We start from the raw sequence: 15,467 nt of genomic DNA, 5'->3' as shown, positions 1-15,467 counted from the left end.
TGCAGTCTTGGCCATGATGCAGTAAGATAAAGGAAAGTAATTTGACAATATGAATTTAAAAGTAGTAACTATTGGGAATCTCTTATAAGGAAATAAGCAGAGATTGGGAGGGAGGTTGATGTATAGGGATGTATGTTGCAGTGTTTGCTGTAGGTATGTATGTGTAACAACAGAGTTTTAATATCTCTCTGTCTCTTCAGCTGTTGTCTCAGGAGCCCAGCAATGGCATATCCTCAGATCCCACTGTGTTCTTAGATCGCCTTGCAGTAATATTTAGGTAAGAAGGGAGACTGGTTGCCTGATTTGGGTTAACAGCTCAAATAAGACCATTATGTATTTTAAAAAGCATGTGTTTTTTCCGTAAACTTCCAGGTACTTCCTGTCTTCTGTCTTTCTGTCTTCCTGTACTTCTGTTAGGAGACTGAAAAGCCCATTACTGGAAATTTTGGTGCAAAGACAAATTCTAAGACTTTATTCTTGATAGACCTTTGTCAAAAGATACTTTAAAATGTAATTAATTTTTTAAATCTCTAGATTGGTGATTATCAGACTTTAACATGCATAACAGCCATGTTATCAAATGGGTATCAAATGGGAGGGCTTATCAAAATAGATTGCTGGGTTCCATCCCCAGAGTATGATTCAGTTGGATTTGGGGTAGGATCCAATAATTTACATTTCTAATAAGTTCCCATGTGATGCTGTCATTGCTGCTTGCTATTCCCAGGATCACACTTCAGAACTATTGCTGTGTATTGTAGGGGTGCAAAATATAATAAAGCCTTTTCATTGATCAGGTGAAATTAATCCTTCTTTGAAGTTCAAGGGAAGCCTAATGATTAAAAAAAAATTTGAGGGATCCCTGGGTGGCGCAGCGGTTTGGCGCCTGCCTTTGGCCCAGGGCGCGATCCCGGAGACCCGGGATCGAGTCCCACATCGGGCTCCCGGTGCATGGAGCCTGCTTCTCCCTCTGCCTGTGTCTCTGCCTCTCTCTCTCTCTCTCTCTCTCTGTGACTATCATAAATAAATAAATAATTAAAAAGAAAAGGAAAAAAAATGTTTAAAAAAAAATTTGAGTGACAGTGTTCAGAGTGATCCTTCCTGAGTTACATAATTTATTATTTGTCAGACCCATAGATATAAGTGGAATATTAGAGTAGTTGTGTAAAAGCCTATGTGGAATAAGTTAAAACTGAGGTGTTTTAGCTTATTTGTTCAACAGGTGTTTTTTTTAATTTGGTGCAGTGTTTTTCTTTCTTTCTTTCTTTTTTTTAAGATTTTATTTATTTATTCATGAGAGACACAGAAAGAGAGAGGCAAAGACACAGGCAGAGGGAGAAGCAGGCTCCATGCAGAGAGTCTGATGTGGGACTTGATCCCGGGACTTCAGGATCAAGCCCTGGGCTGAAGGCAGGCACTAAACCGCTGAGCCACCCAGGGATCCCCGGTGCAGTGTTTTTCTTGTATAATTATGATAGCCCTGTTACCTGACATTCTGAAAGTCCAGCCAACAGTCCTTATTTCACAATAAATGGAATATCTGCAATAGATGGAAATCCCCCAATTTAAAGAAAATGAAATTTTTTAAAAAATTAAGATGCTGTTGAGTTTATTGAAATTCAAGAATTTCTTTCCTTTAAAGAGGTTGGTAATCATACAGGTTTTTTTTGTTTGTTTGTTTTTTGTTTTCCTGCTTTCTTTCAAATTAGTGGATTCTAGAACTAGAAAAGTATTTGGATTTGGCATATTGTAAGTGGGCCCATATTATATATCATTGGATTCTGACTACAGCCATGAAAAACATACTGGGTAGGCTAGAATTTTTAAAGCTTTTGCCTTTTAATGCTGAGACTGGAGCAGTACTTGGTTTCTTATAGTCGATTGAGACAGCCTGGTTTTTAATTAATATTTTTTATTAATTTGGAAAAGTCTGGTTTTTAAAGAGAAAAAAATGAAAAAGATAATTATAGTGCTCCACAACCCATGTAAGCCAGAGTTAGATTGAGTTGGCATGTTCTAGTGGAAGTGGCTTAAAGGTGACCCAAAAAACGGCGCAAGGGATGATTTAAACTATGTGCTTGTGTTTGTTTGACTGGAATAGAAGGAAAAGGTTTTGAGTCATAAATAACTTTATTATTTGGTATTCTTTATGTGATGACAGTGTTACTAAGTAAGCCAGCAGGATTCAGAGCTATGGCTCTTCAGTTAAGTTGCTCTTTTAATGTTTTGGGTTGTTGTCTTTCCCCAGACACACCAATCCCATTGTGGAAAATGGACAAACTCATCCTTGCCAAAAAGTCATACAGGAAGTAAGTGCTTAACATGCCTGTGAAACAAGGCTTCCTTCCTTTTTCCTTATAAGGCTGTGGGTAACTAAAATGAGAAGATACTGTCTTTTAGGCTCACAGGAAGATTCAGTTTGTTGATACAGTTTAAGTTTCAATGAATAGAAGAGAGAACCATTCAAATAAATATTTTTTACTATAGATTTGATAAGAAAACAGACTGTGGGGAAATGTACTCAAAGCCCAGAGAAGTAGAAAGAGATTATCTGTGTGAATCCTAGAGTTGCTAGGAGTAGGAGGCCTGTGTAATACTAGCAAAATTTTTTTGACAAAGCCATTTATCCCTCATGGCTTTTGTTTCCCCATTGTAAATGTACTTTTGCTTTTTTCACTGACGGTAAAATGAGGATCAAAAGGCATGTTATGAGAAGTGCTTTTCAGGCTTCAGTGGGAAATCCCCAAGTATCCATTAGTGTTTGACAGTATCAGATAATCCCATTTCGTTAGCTCCAGCCCTTTTGTTCAAAGTATTCCAACTCACAACTGTCTATAAACATCTCTTCCTCTGTAACTCATACTAATTCTTTTCATCCTGAATTAGGAAGTCCAAAGTTTATCTTTTAGGAAAGTTAGACATGCTTCTCTTCCTGTTCTATAGAGTCACTATGCTTCTCTTAAGAAGTGGTTGTGTTTTAGTGTTGGATAATGTATTGACCCTCTACACACTCAAATGCATGTGTGCACTCATGCACACCAGATTGAGGCCACATGTTTTTCTATAAAGAAAGCTTTTTCCAAATTATTTGAAAACCAAATTAGATGTTACCAACTTGGAGCATTTTTTTCATCTCTTAATTGTTCATTGTTTTCTTTCTTGTGCTCTTTGACTTTTGACTCAGATATGGCCAGTTTTATCTGAGACTCTAAATAAACACCGGGCTGATAATCGGATTGTAGAGCGTTGTTGCAGGTGCCTCCGCTTTGCTGTTCGCTGTGTAGGCAAAGGATCTGCAGCCCTGCTGCAGCCACTAGTTACACAGGTAAGTTCTTCCTGAGAGGGAAAATGTACAGTGTATAGAATTTGAAGTAGGAGTCTTCACTTTTTTTTTTTTTTTTTAAGATTTATTTATTTGGGGATCCCTGGGTGGCGCAGCGGTTTGGCGCCTGCCTTTGGCCCAGGGCGCGATCCTGGAGACCCGGGATCGAATCCCACATCGGGCTCCCGGTGCATGGAGCCTGCTTCTCCCTCTGCCTGTGTCTCTGCCTCTCTCTCTCTCTCTCTCTGACTATCATAAATAAATAAAAATTAAAAAAAAAAAAAAAGATTTATTTATTTGGGGGATGAGGAGAGAGAGAGAGAGAGAGGAGCATGAGCAGGGAGGAGGGGCAGAGAGAGAGGGAGAAGGAGAGAGCCTGACATAGGGCTTGATCCCAGGACCCTGAGATCATGACTTGAGCCGAAGGCAGATGCTTAACTGTCTGAGCCCCAAAGTGCCCCTGAAATAGAACAAAAATTTTGCTGATGAAATGGAATACTTGTGTTTATTAAATACAAACTCCAAAATATTTGAAGGAGATAAGTAGTACCTATGGTATGTTGTCTCTGAGGGAAACAGCCTATAATCTATTCTGTATAGTGAGAGTCTAAATAGTAACACATTCTGGCATGAAATTAGGAAGAGAATGACTTTAATGCTCAGCTCTCATGTACTAGCACTAAGCATTTTATACTAATTTTTCTTTTTAAAATGTGTTATGTCAAATTTTGCCATTTCTTGGCCCAAAGGAATTTTTTTCTAACTTGACCAGATTTGGTCACATAAGTCACATAAGTCTGTTATTTGTCAAGAAATGTTTGACTCTTTTATAATCACCAAGATTGATACGTAATTATGATGGTGTGACTCACTGTATGAGGTTCTGTAAGATCACATTCACATCAAGAACTACTCCATATGAGATGCCTGTAATTAGTGACTTAAATCACTAAGTAATTGATGTTAACCTTATAGCAGAGCCAGGACCAGATTGAAGAAAGGCACAGAATTGAAAGGCAAGGCAAAGTGTCAGCCTTGGTGTTTACAGGACTTGGAGTAAGTGCCTTCTTAAGTTTTGCCTCCATGCATTGAGGGAAAATGCACAGCTCCAGGTTGGGCCACCTCCTCAGCCTGAAGTGACCCTTCTCTACCTAGACAGTGTATCCATGATGCAGATTTTAAGGAGTTAAATATTCTGGGGAGCTGACCCTGACAGTGAGTGCCTCCTTAAATTCTGCACCCTGGTGCCTCATTCCTTTTTTTTTTTCTTTTTAAAATTGTGTTTCTTAAGTAAGCTCTACACCCAGTGTGGGGCTCGGACTCACAACCCTGAGATCAAGAGTTGGATGCTCCACTGACTGAGCCAGCCAGGCACCCTTGGGTACCTCAATCATAAGGAAGCACTCACCTTCAAGTAGGATCATGCTAGTGAAGTATCAGTTGGCATATGCACAGCCCTGCCTTCTTTATATTGTAGATTAGCTTAAAGTTTACATTTACTATACCCTGAGGACACTGTATATTTGTACTGCATGTATTTCCATCTTCGGTATGTATCCCCCTCAGTGTAATACATTCTGGATCAAATGTAACTTGATTTAATGCCTCTTTGCTGTTAGAGGATACCCTCATGACTTTATTTTTTATTGTTGTTTTGTTTTGTTTTGTTTTGTTTTTATTCCTGCTGATTATGTGACCAACCCAATAGAGTAGCACCTTGTATAGGAAGTGTGTTCTAAAATCAGTACACGTGAAAAAATGAAAAGTATTTTTTTAAATCCAAATTTCAGAAGTCAGTAAACCAGAACTATAATTGGCCTGTCACCTAGTTTTGTAAATATAGTTTTCTTAGAGATTGCCATGCTTATTCATTTACGTATTCTGTATTGGCCATTTTTGTGCTACGGTGGCAAAGTTGAGTAGACAGGGCAGCCCTGGTGGCTCAGCGGTTTAAGCGCTGCCTTCAGTCCAGGGCGTGATCCTGGAGACCCGGGATCAAGTCCCACACCAGGCTCCCTGCATGGAGCCTGCTTCTCCCTCTGCCTGTGTCTCTGCCTTTCTCTCTCTCTCTCTCTCTCTGTCTCTCATGAATAAATAAATAAAATCTTTAAAAAAAAAAAGTTGAGTAGACAGATGATATGGCCAACAAAGTCTAAAATTTTTACTATCTGGCCCTTTAAGAAAAAGTTTACCATGGGATCCCTGGGTGGCTCAACGGTTTAGTGCCGCCTTTGACCCAGGATGTGATACTGAAGACCCATACTGGAGACCCGGGATCAAATCCCACATCAGGCTCCCTGTATGGAGCCTGCTTCTCCCTCTGCCTATGTCTCTGCCTCTCTCTCTCTCTCTCTCTCTTCTCTCTCTTCTCTCTCTTCTCTCTCTCTCTCTGTGTCTCTCATGAATAAATAAAATCTTTAAAAAAATATAAATTATTTATTATTTATTTATTTATAAATAAATAAAATCTTTAAAAAAAAAAAAAAAGAAAGAAAGAAAAAAATTTACCAGCTCATGACTTCAATCATTCAAGTAGGGCATATAGTTTTGAGTATACAACACCAAACAGATTCATAGCTCCCATCATAGCCCATTCTATGGTATATGTTAATGGTAAGAGTCAGTCACTTGTCTTTCAGCCCCCTCCACATTCATTGAGATAAATTTATATAATAAAACCAATACACTGAGTTATACGTCCAGCTCTTGATTTCAGCTCAGGTCTTGATCTCAGGATTCGAAGTTCAAGCCCTATGTTTGGCTCCACGCTGGGCATGAAGCCTACTTAAAAAATCAATACATGTGTTGTAATGGCATTTTATTTTATTTTATTTTAGATATTATTTATTTATTCATGAGAGACAGAGGCAGAGACATAGAGGGAGAAGCAGGCTCCCTGCAGGGAGCCTAATGCTGGGACTTGATCCAGGACCCCGGGAGGATGATACTCAACTGCTGAGCCACCTAGGTGCCCCTGTAATGGCATTTTAAATAGATGAATGTATAGATACCTTTTAATTTTTGGAGGAGAGTAGGGGAAAAATCCTAAACAAATCATTTAACTCAGGTATATATATTAACATTTTTATTCTCTTGAGATCCAGGTATCTTGATCAGAAACACTGTTTTTTACTTAAAAGTTTAAGTAGAAGGGTTTAGGAGCCACTCAAAATTTAAACAGTGCTTTCACAGTCTCTTTCAGGATGAGGATAGTTGGCATTTTTAGCCCTGCTATAGCTATATATGCTTTTTTTTTTTTAAGAGTTAATCTTTAATGCAAATAAGAACGACCTTTAAGTTGTTAGGATATATGCTAGGATTTTGCAAATATCCTGGATTCTAGCATCCTAATGGCTTCCAGCTTGAAGTATTATCAGCTCTCTTAAAATATTGTTTTGGGAAGATAAATGTCAAAGGCATAAAAGGACTCCAAAAAGAGTACTGGAAAATTATTGAAGAATTGAGCCCTCTCTTTCAAAAAATGTAGCCAGCAAGCTTTACAGTGTTGTCTCAAAGAGAAGAAACCAGTCTGTCTCTGAATTTCTTCATCTAAACAGTTTCCTAAGTTAATACTTTTTGGGGAGTAAAGAATTGAACTAACTGGTTTTTCCCTTGGCAGATGGTGAATGTATACCACGTACATCAGCATTCCTGTTTCCTGTACCTTGGCAGTATCCTCGTGGATGAATATGGCATGGAAGAGGGCTGTCGGCAGGGACTCCTAGACATGCTTCAGGTCTGTTTTTCTTGGGGAGTTTCTTGGAGGGACTAAAGGCTTAGCAGTTTGTTCTTCACCATGTTTTGAATTCTCTTGCTTCTCTGTGTTTATCCTCCAGGCATATTGATTACCTAATAACAGGGAGGTAGAAACTTTCTAGTTACTCTCTGGACAGTCATGCCTGGGAGAATGAGAGAGAGATTGGCCATATGAATGTAAGGATCAGGGGCACCTGATAATCTAGTACATAAGCAGTCTTACTTTCAGAAAGTTCTAAATTTTTTTAGCTGGGGGAAGGTGCGCCTGTAGGCAGAGGAAGACAGAATCTTAAGCAGTCTCCATGCCCACTATTGAGCTCAACACAGGGTTTGCTCTTATGACCCTGAGGTTATAACCTGAGCCAAAATCAAAAGTCAAATGCTCAACTGACTAAGCCACTCCAGTGCCCCCAGAAACTTCTAAAACTTTGAGATGACATCTATCTAGTTTCATCAACTAAAATTTATACCCTCAACCCTATCTGAAATATGCACTTCATATGTGAAAACTACATCAACTGAGAAAGATTTCTCTCTTCCTTTTCTTGATCTAATTCTCCTCAGAGTGTTTTTCTTTTCCCATCTGTACTTCCCCCACTTTGTTCCTTTTGTGTATGTTGTGATATTTAGCAAGTCTGAATGCTGTTAGATTTATGTACTAGCACTTATTTAAAATCTCTATTCTGTTTTAGGCACTGTGCATCCCCACCTTTCAGCTGCTGGAACAGCAGAATGGGCTCCAGAATCACCCTGACACTGTGGATGATCTGTTCAGGCTGGCCACCAGGTCAGTCCTTCTGAAGAGCAACCCTTACTTTATTGCTTATCCCCATCACTGCTTAGTCTTGTCATGTAACACTTGATTGCTTCTCTATAAATGAGGTTAGAGGAGTATAGGTAGGTTAATGATTCCTAGCCCAAAGTTAAATATGAACTGGAATATCCCTGTAAGTGAGGAAGAGGAGTTGGATGGGAGTGGGGGAAAGCAGCTGGGTTTCTATAACAAAGGAGGGAACATGCACAAGACAATAAAACCAGCTTGACAAAAAACATTTGACTAGAAAATCTCTAGAATCCCCTCTAGTTTTAACTTTCTGTGCTGCTATGATGACATGCTTCACTTCAGCTTTTTCCTTTAGGAGGCTTGGCATCTTTTAGATAAAATCATATTTCAGAGTAAAAAGTTCTTAAGATTTTAAGGTGCCTTAGAAATTAACTTGTTCTGCACTTTCTGGTTCTACCCTCAGCTTTCCACCCCAATTACTGCTTAAATTCCTTCTACCAGTAACACTGACTATATTATTGCCAAACCTTTGAATTCTTTCTTTAGTCCCTAGGTAAGGAATTTGAACCAAATCAGTAGTGAGCATAAAAGCATTTAAAAATTATTAAAAATAGATTATTATATGTAATTATACATTTAATATGTATCACTTACAAATGCAAAATAGTATTGACTGTTTCAGGATTGACTATTGAACACTTTTTTTGTTAGTTTTTGGACAAGTTAGAAACACCTTTGTTTTTGTTGTTGTCATCATTGATATGAGAGAACTGTTTGGTAGGCTCTCTAGTCTCTGCTTTCCCACTGTGTGTTCCTTGAAAAACTGATCCCCAGAGATGCTCTTTGCACAAATAAGCATGGTAAAGTAAATTTGGAAAATATTGTGTCTTTTTTGCAGAGATTCTCCACGTACATTAAAGGGTCTGAGAAATCTCATGTCATATTGAGTGGAAAGTTTAGAGAGTTCCCATACACCCCCTGCACCACTACCACCCCACGCCTCCCTCAAAGTCCATAGTTTACATTAGGGTTTAGTCTTGGTTGTGTACCTTCTGTGGGTTTGGACAAATGTATAATGACATGTATCTACCATTATCATATGGAATAGTTTTAATATCCTGAAAATCACTGTGTTCCACCTGTTGAGTCCTCCCTTACCCTTTGATGGCTAGCAACCACTGATCTATTTACTGTCTGTATTCATAGTTTTGCCTTTTACTCTGGTTGCTTGTAGAGCCTAATCCTGTCATTTATACCTACCCTATCTTTCTACACCAGGTTTATTCAGCGTAGCCCTGTTACCTTGCTGAGAAGCCAAGTGGTCATCCCTATCTTACAGTGGGCCATTGCTTCTACTACCCTGGACCACCGGGATGCCAATTGCAGTGTCATGAGGTTCCTACGAGACCTTATCCATACAGGGGTAGCCAATGATGTAAGTATAAACGTTGTACTTTATTTTGCAGCTCACCGCCTTTTTTATATCTCTTCTTCATTTCTTAGGGGAAAACCAGATTCTCCTTATTTGATATGTATTGGTAGGTACATACCATTCACTAGCCAAAACATTATTAGATTTAAGATAGACTCTACTAAGTGCTGTAAGCTACATAAAACAGTCTAAAAATATTTCTACCTCCATGTTATTTAGGTTTGGCTGAAGAGATAAATAAATATATAGATTTAAATAACAAAAGAAAAGCAGTATTTGATTGCCAGATGACTGATAAAAGTCATGATTGCCGTGAGATCAGAGGAGGGAAAGCTCTTTGGTCAGAAGTGGGTTGGGATTAGTTTCTGGAAGAAGCAGGACCTCAGTGCAACCATCAGATATAGATAGAATTTGGATGGATTAGAGAGGGGGAGGGTAGTCTTAATTGGGGCATTAATATAGCCAGAGAAAGTCAGGATAGTACTAAGTATGTTAGACAATCAAAAGACCTGTTTGGCTGGAGTATATAATGGCTCACAAAATTTTCAAAGGTAGATTTGGCTAAATGTGGAATAGAATTGAAGGTAACAGAACAGTAAAGAAATAAGCAATTACAAAAAAATAAAAAGAAAAAGAAAAGCAATTACATGAATGGGCTAATTATTTAACAAGTTTGGTAGTAAAAGAAAAAAGAAAACTATGTGAAAAGCAATTTATAAAAAAAAATTTTTTTAAAGATATTAGAAGTATATGTATATTCAAGACTATAGAAAGGAAGAAAATAAGGGTTTTTTTGATAGAAAAGATTAGGTATCTGAGAGAAGTCTTTGATTTTTCAGTTGGTTTTATTTTATTTTTTTAAGATTTTATTTATTTATTCATGAGAGAGACAGAGAGACAGAGGCAGAGGCACAGGCAGAGGGAGAAGCAGGCTACACGCAGAGAGCCCGATGTGGAACTCGATCCCGGGTCTCCAGGATCAGGCCCTGGGCTGAAGGCGGCGCTAAACCTCTGAGCCACCGGGGCTGCCCATCAGTTGGTTTTTAAAAAGGAAATAGACACTATTTTTCACAGAAAAAGAATTAAAATTGCTACCTATAACCATTAATCATTGTTTCTCTTCTGCTTTCTGTTCATGAAAAATCTAAGGGTTAAAGTTAGTCTCAGCTGATTTCATGCCCATTTCCTTGATACTAAACTCTTAATATTTTCTTCCTAATGACAGAACATTTTAGTGGCATCTGTGAATCTAGCTGTTATATATACATTTCCTTCTCTAGGAAAGAGGAATTACTATTAGAGTGGAGATTTGAAATTAGAGCTTATTTTTACTCTGTTTCCTTATAGCATGAAGAAGATTTTGAATTACGGAAAGAACTGATTGGACAAGTGATGAACCAGCTTGGACAGCAGCTTGTAAGCCAGCTGCTCCACACATGCTGCTTTTGTCTGCCCCCCTATACCCTACCAGATGTGGCTGAAGTACTCTGGGAGATCATGCAGGTTGACAGACCGGTAAGATCATTTTCATGAAGAACCCATTCTCACAGTCCTAAACTTTAGTTCCTGGAGGCCGATTATAACTTTGAAAATAGCTCTATTATGGGGATCCCTGGGTGGCGCAGCAGTTTGGCGCCTGCCTTTGGCCCAGGGCGCGATCCTGGAGACCCGGGATCGAATCCCACATCAGGCTCCCGGTGCATGGAGCCTGCTTCTCTCTCTGCCTATGTCTCTGCCTCTCTCTCTCTCTCTGTGTGACTATCATAAATAAATAAAAATTTAAAAAAAAAAAAAAAAGGAAACAGCTCTATTATATATCCATGGAACCTATTCTAGGCATATTGCTAAGTTTAATTAATAGATGATGGGGCCTACAGAAGGCCAGTGATTCATTATTAGGTTTCTGAAACATGTTGGTTTCACTGTCAACAGGGTTTATATTACCTGAAGTGAATACTAAGCATTAAATTCAGTTCTGTGGCTGGCCAGTGAGAAATTTGTTCACTTGTGTGAAGAGATGCCCATATATCAGTTATATAATGATACAGATGGATATATTCAAGAAGTAAATTTACTTCAAGCTCCTTAGATAGCACTGTATGGTTTTCCATGCTAATAAATCTAGCCAGGGCATTTGGGGATATAGAAGCAGAAAATTAGCTCACAACATACTCTTGGATTTTTTTTCTCCTTTGGGTTAATTTGCATCTTGTTTCAGTTATTTTATTTTTTTTATTTTATTTTTTATTTTATTTTTAATTAATTTATTTGAGAGAGAGAGGGAGAGCACAAGCAGTGGGGGGAGAGGCAGAGGGAGAAGAAGAAGCAAGAAACAGGGAGCCTAGTGCAGGAGGAAGGAGAAACTTAGCAGGGAACCCAATGCAGGGCTCGATTCCAGGACCCTGGGATCATGACTCAAGCTGAAGGCAGATGTTTAACCCACTAAGCCACCCAGGCACCCCTGATGTTTCAATTCTTGATCCAGGTCATTTATCACCTGAGCAAGGAAGTTTTTGTTAGGTTATCCAGTAATTTCATTACTGGGCCACATGATCATAAATCAGGTTATATGTACTGCATGAAAGTTTTGAGCATAGTGGTAAAGTATATATAGCCTGTACATGATTTTTAAATAGGATTTATAATTTTTAATATTAATATAAAAGCAGTTCAGAAAAGTACACAGTTGCTTCAGTTAAAGTGAACTGTCTTCCAGAACTACAGAAAAATCCAGATGCACAAGTTTATTGTAACTTTTAAGTCCACATGCATCTTAATGTTGTTTCCTGCTTTGTATCACTGATAATAGTTGTTAGCTTCAACTTCAGCAGTTTCACAAAACAGATGTTACTGAGCCAAAGGTTCTGCCTTGGATTTGTGTATTTATCTCCAAAATTTAGTGATCAGTGTATGTTGTCCAAGTGAGTATATGCTTTACTTGATTTAAGACTTAATTATTTGTTTGAGAGAGAGCAGAAATGGGAGCAGCAGCAGCAGAAGGGAGAATCTCGAGCAAACTCCATGCGGAGCGTGGAGCCCAACACAGAGCTCGATCTCATGACCATGAGATCATGACCTGAGCTGAACCAAGAGTTGGACACTTAACCAGCTGCGCCACCCAGGCACCCCCAATTCTTGATATATCAAACTCTTGAGACTTCTATGTGACTCTAGTTTCATCAGATAGCTCTGCACTTCTTCCATGTAAGCTCAAATGCTTCAGGAATGAATAGTGTCTATAGTTCCTATTGCTAGTAGTTCATTATGTTCTATTTCAATCTAATATGGCTATATTTTTGTGTTTTCCTAAAGAAAGTACTCTGTGAACCCCTCAGGACCAAGTTTAATTCCAAAAGTCCTTGACATGAGAAGTGAAATTTCCATACTGTTACTTTTTTTTTTTTTTTTTTTTTACAAATATACTTGGTTCCCAGGTAACAGAAAACTTACTATGTAAATTTGACTTTATTTTTTTAAAGTTTTCATCTTTAATGAAATGACCTTGGAAATGTACATTTCCACGACACCAATAGTACAGTTTATGGAGTCACAGTAAGGTACACAGAATTACATCTGTAATTAATATGAATGCCAACATTTCAAGCAGTAATTTCTGTTACATAGCAAACAAAATCAAGAAAGCAACCATCAAACAAAAGAGACCCAGAGCTTCAGACAAGGCAAATCCCAGGATAGCATATGAAAACTGCTGCTGCTTCAGCAAAGGGTTTCTGGCATAACCAGTGATAAAGCTGCCAAAGACTGTTCCAATACCAGCACCAGAACCAGCCACTCCCACTGTTGCAGCACCTGCACCAATAAATTTGGCAGCAGTATCAATGTCTCTCCTGATTGCACTGGTTGGAAACTCCCTTTGGATTAGCTGAGGCACACCATTCTGGGCCCGATTAAATACTGTAGAGTGCTCTCCAGTCCTAGCCTCTGGTCGATATAACAATGATGCAGAAATTGGTCTGTATGCAACTCTGGATCCAGCTCGGATCAGAACAGGGATGCAAGCGAGCTTGGCGCAGGCAAACATCATACACTCTTTGGAACGGCGTGGCTGGAGGACCTGGGTGACGGCCGACGCGAGCTCCTCTCCTGCTTCCCTTCTTCCCCAGAGGCAGCAGACAGGGCAGCATAGGTCAAAAGAGTGGCACTAAACCTAACTTTATAAAAACATTCTTGGGGCCCGTGGGTGACTTAGGCAGCTCCCTTAAACTCAGGTAATGATCTCAGGGTCCTAGGCTCGAGTCCCATGTGGGACTCCGTACTCAGGAGTCTTTTTCTCCCTCTCCCTCTGGTCCTCCCCTCTGCTTGTATTCTCCGTCCCCCGTCCCCCCCCCCCCCAAATAAATGGATTTTTAAAAATATTTTTAAAAAAATAAAAACGAAAACATTCTGGATTTGTAAATCTATGGTTAAGTGCTAACAGAAGAAGAAAATTAGAACCACACATTTAGGCAGGAACAGAAATGAAATAGCCATGGGCTCATAAGAGTTTACTATATAGATAACCACAGAATGGTGGTCAAGCAATTTAAAAAGATTGTTTTCTATAAACATCAACTTACAGCTAAGTTTTTGTAAAGGAACTCTTACATAAATTTGGGTTGTCCATACCCTGTAAACTGATTGAAATTCTCTAAGGATGTAAGTCCAAAGAAAATTTGCATTGAGCACTTTCTTAATCGTACCATTTTCAAAATTCAGCACACAGATTCTTCAATAGAAGATGGTGTATCATCTTCATCACGTGACTTGAATATACTATTAAACCCTTACCTCTCTTCCTCTCTTTCTTTGTTGGATACCCATCTGTAGCCATTTACTCAGTGTTTTCAACCAGATTTCTCAGATTCCTTTACTGGTAGATGATTAGACCCATTGTGTGCTAGCTGATTAGTTTTGCTTTTTAGTTTCATTTCTGATTGTTCCATTTGGGGCTATCTTGTAAATTCACAGGCTGTTTTTGGATTCCAAAACTTTATCAATTAATGGTTCTTCCAGAATTTCTTGCCCCTGCTTGTTTTTATCTTAGTAGTATTGTCTTCTTTGGGAGTAACACTTGGAGAATTATGCAGTACTTCTTAAACATTGTAATGGAATATTTACTTTTGCTCCAGTCTGTTACCATAAATTAACATAATGGAATATATAATGTAAAAAAATATAGTTATAAAAGGTTATTTTACTGCTGAAAACTATGACCAAAATATACACCCTACTTAAGAAAGGTGTTAAAAAAGAAAAAAGGTGTAGAAGGGACTCCTGGGTGGTCTAGCAGTTTAGCGCCTGCCTTTGGCCCAGGGCGTGATCCTGGAGTCTGGGGATCGGGTCCTACATTGGGCTCCCTGCATGGAGCCTGCTTCTCCCTCTGCCTATCTCTGCCTCTCTCTCTGTGTGTCTGTCATGAATAAATAAATAAAATAAATAAAATCTTAAAGAAAAAGGTGTAGAAAATTAGAGCTAACTCAGAAAAGAACAATTCAACTGAAAATAACCCAGAGGAAGTCTCTAGAATTTGATTTTTTAGTTTGAAGAGGAAGGAAGTAAGAAGGGTAGGGGTAGACAGTTTTTCTGCATATGAAAGGTATAAAGAGAGAGACTGTAAAAAAAAAAAAAGAGAGAGAGACTGTGCTCAGATATAAAAAATATTCTTTTACAACATTTTTTTAAAAGTTGTATTTCTTTGAGAGTGAGAGAGTCTGTGAGTTGGGGTAGGGACAGAGGGAGAAAGAGAATCCCAAGCTGATGACCTGTTTAGCGTTGGAACCCGACATGGGGCTCGACCCCATAATCCATCAGATCATGACCTGAACCAAAACAGAGAGTTGGGATGCTCAACCCACTGAGCCACCAGGCACCCCAATAATATTCTTTTAAATAGCAAACAGAGGGATCCCTGGGTGGCGCAGCGGTTTGGCGCCTGCCTTTGGCCCAGGGCACGATCCTGGAGACCCGGGATCGAATCCCACATCGGGCTCCCGGTGCATGGAGCCTGCTTCTCCCTCTGCCTGTGTCTCTGCCTCTCTCTCTCTCTCTCTCTCTCTCTCTCTCTGTGACTATCATAAATTAATTAATTAATTAATTAATTTTAAAAAATAAACCTCTAAAAACTTTAAAATAGATAGATAGATAGCAACCAGAGTGAGCAATAAAATTTTCTG

The 15,467-nt window shown here is 38.9% G+C and overlaps 1 protein-coding gene and 1 pseudogene across 2 annotated transcripts in view; one reads left to right on the top strand and one right to left on the bottom strand.

The window, feature by feature from the left end:
• The window catches only part of TNPO3 (transportin 3), an 84,136-nt gene that overhangs the window by 58,952 nt on the left and 9,717 nt on the right, over positions 1-15,467 (top strand). For both annotated transcript variants that reach the window (XM_072784513.1, XM_072784515.1), the window contains 7 exons: positions 201-277; positions 2,249-2,309; positions 3,185-3,325; positions 6,942-7,058; positions 7,771-7,865; positions 9,141-9,297; positions 10,642-10,809. In XM_072784513.1, coding sequence (XP_072640614.1) covers positions 201-277; positions 2,249-2,309; positions 3,185-3,325; positions 6,942-7,058; positions 7,771-7,865; positions 9,141-9,297; positions 10,642-10,809 — 816 coding nt within the window. The remainder of the gene's footprint in view (positions 1-200; positions 278-2,248; positions 2,310-3,184; positions 3,326-6,941; positions 7,059-7,770; positions 7,866-9,140; positions 9,298-10,641; positions 10,810-15,467) is intronic.
• On the bottom strand, positions 12,759-13,354 carry LOC140609234 (ATP synthase F(0) complex subunit C3, mitochondrial pseudogene; annotated as a pseudogene).

The sequence above is a fragment of the Canis lupus genome, chromosome 18 (assembly GCF_048164855.1).
Source record: "Canis lupus baileyi chromosome 18, mCanLup2.hap1, whole genome shotgun sequence".
In the NCBI taxonomy this organism is placed as follows: Eukaryota; Metazoa; Chordata; class Mammalia; order Carnivora; family Canidae; genus Canis; species Canis lupus.
This window is presented reverse-complemented; position numbering and strand designations above follow the sequence as displayed.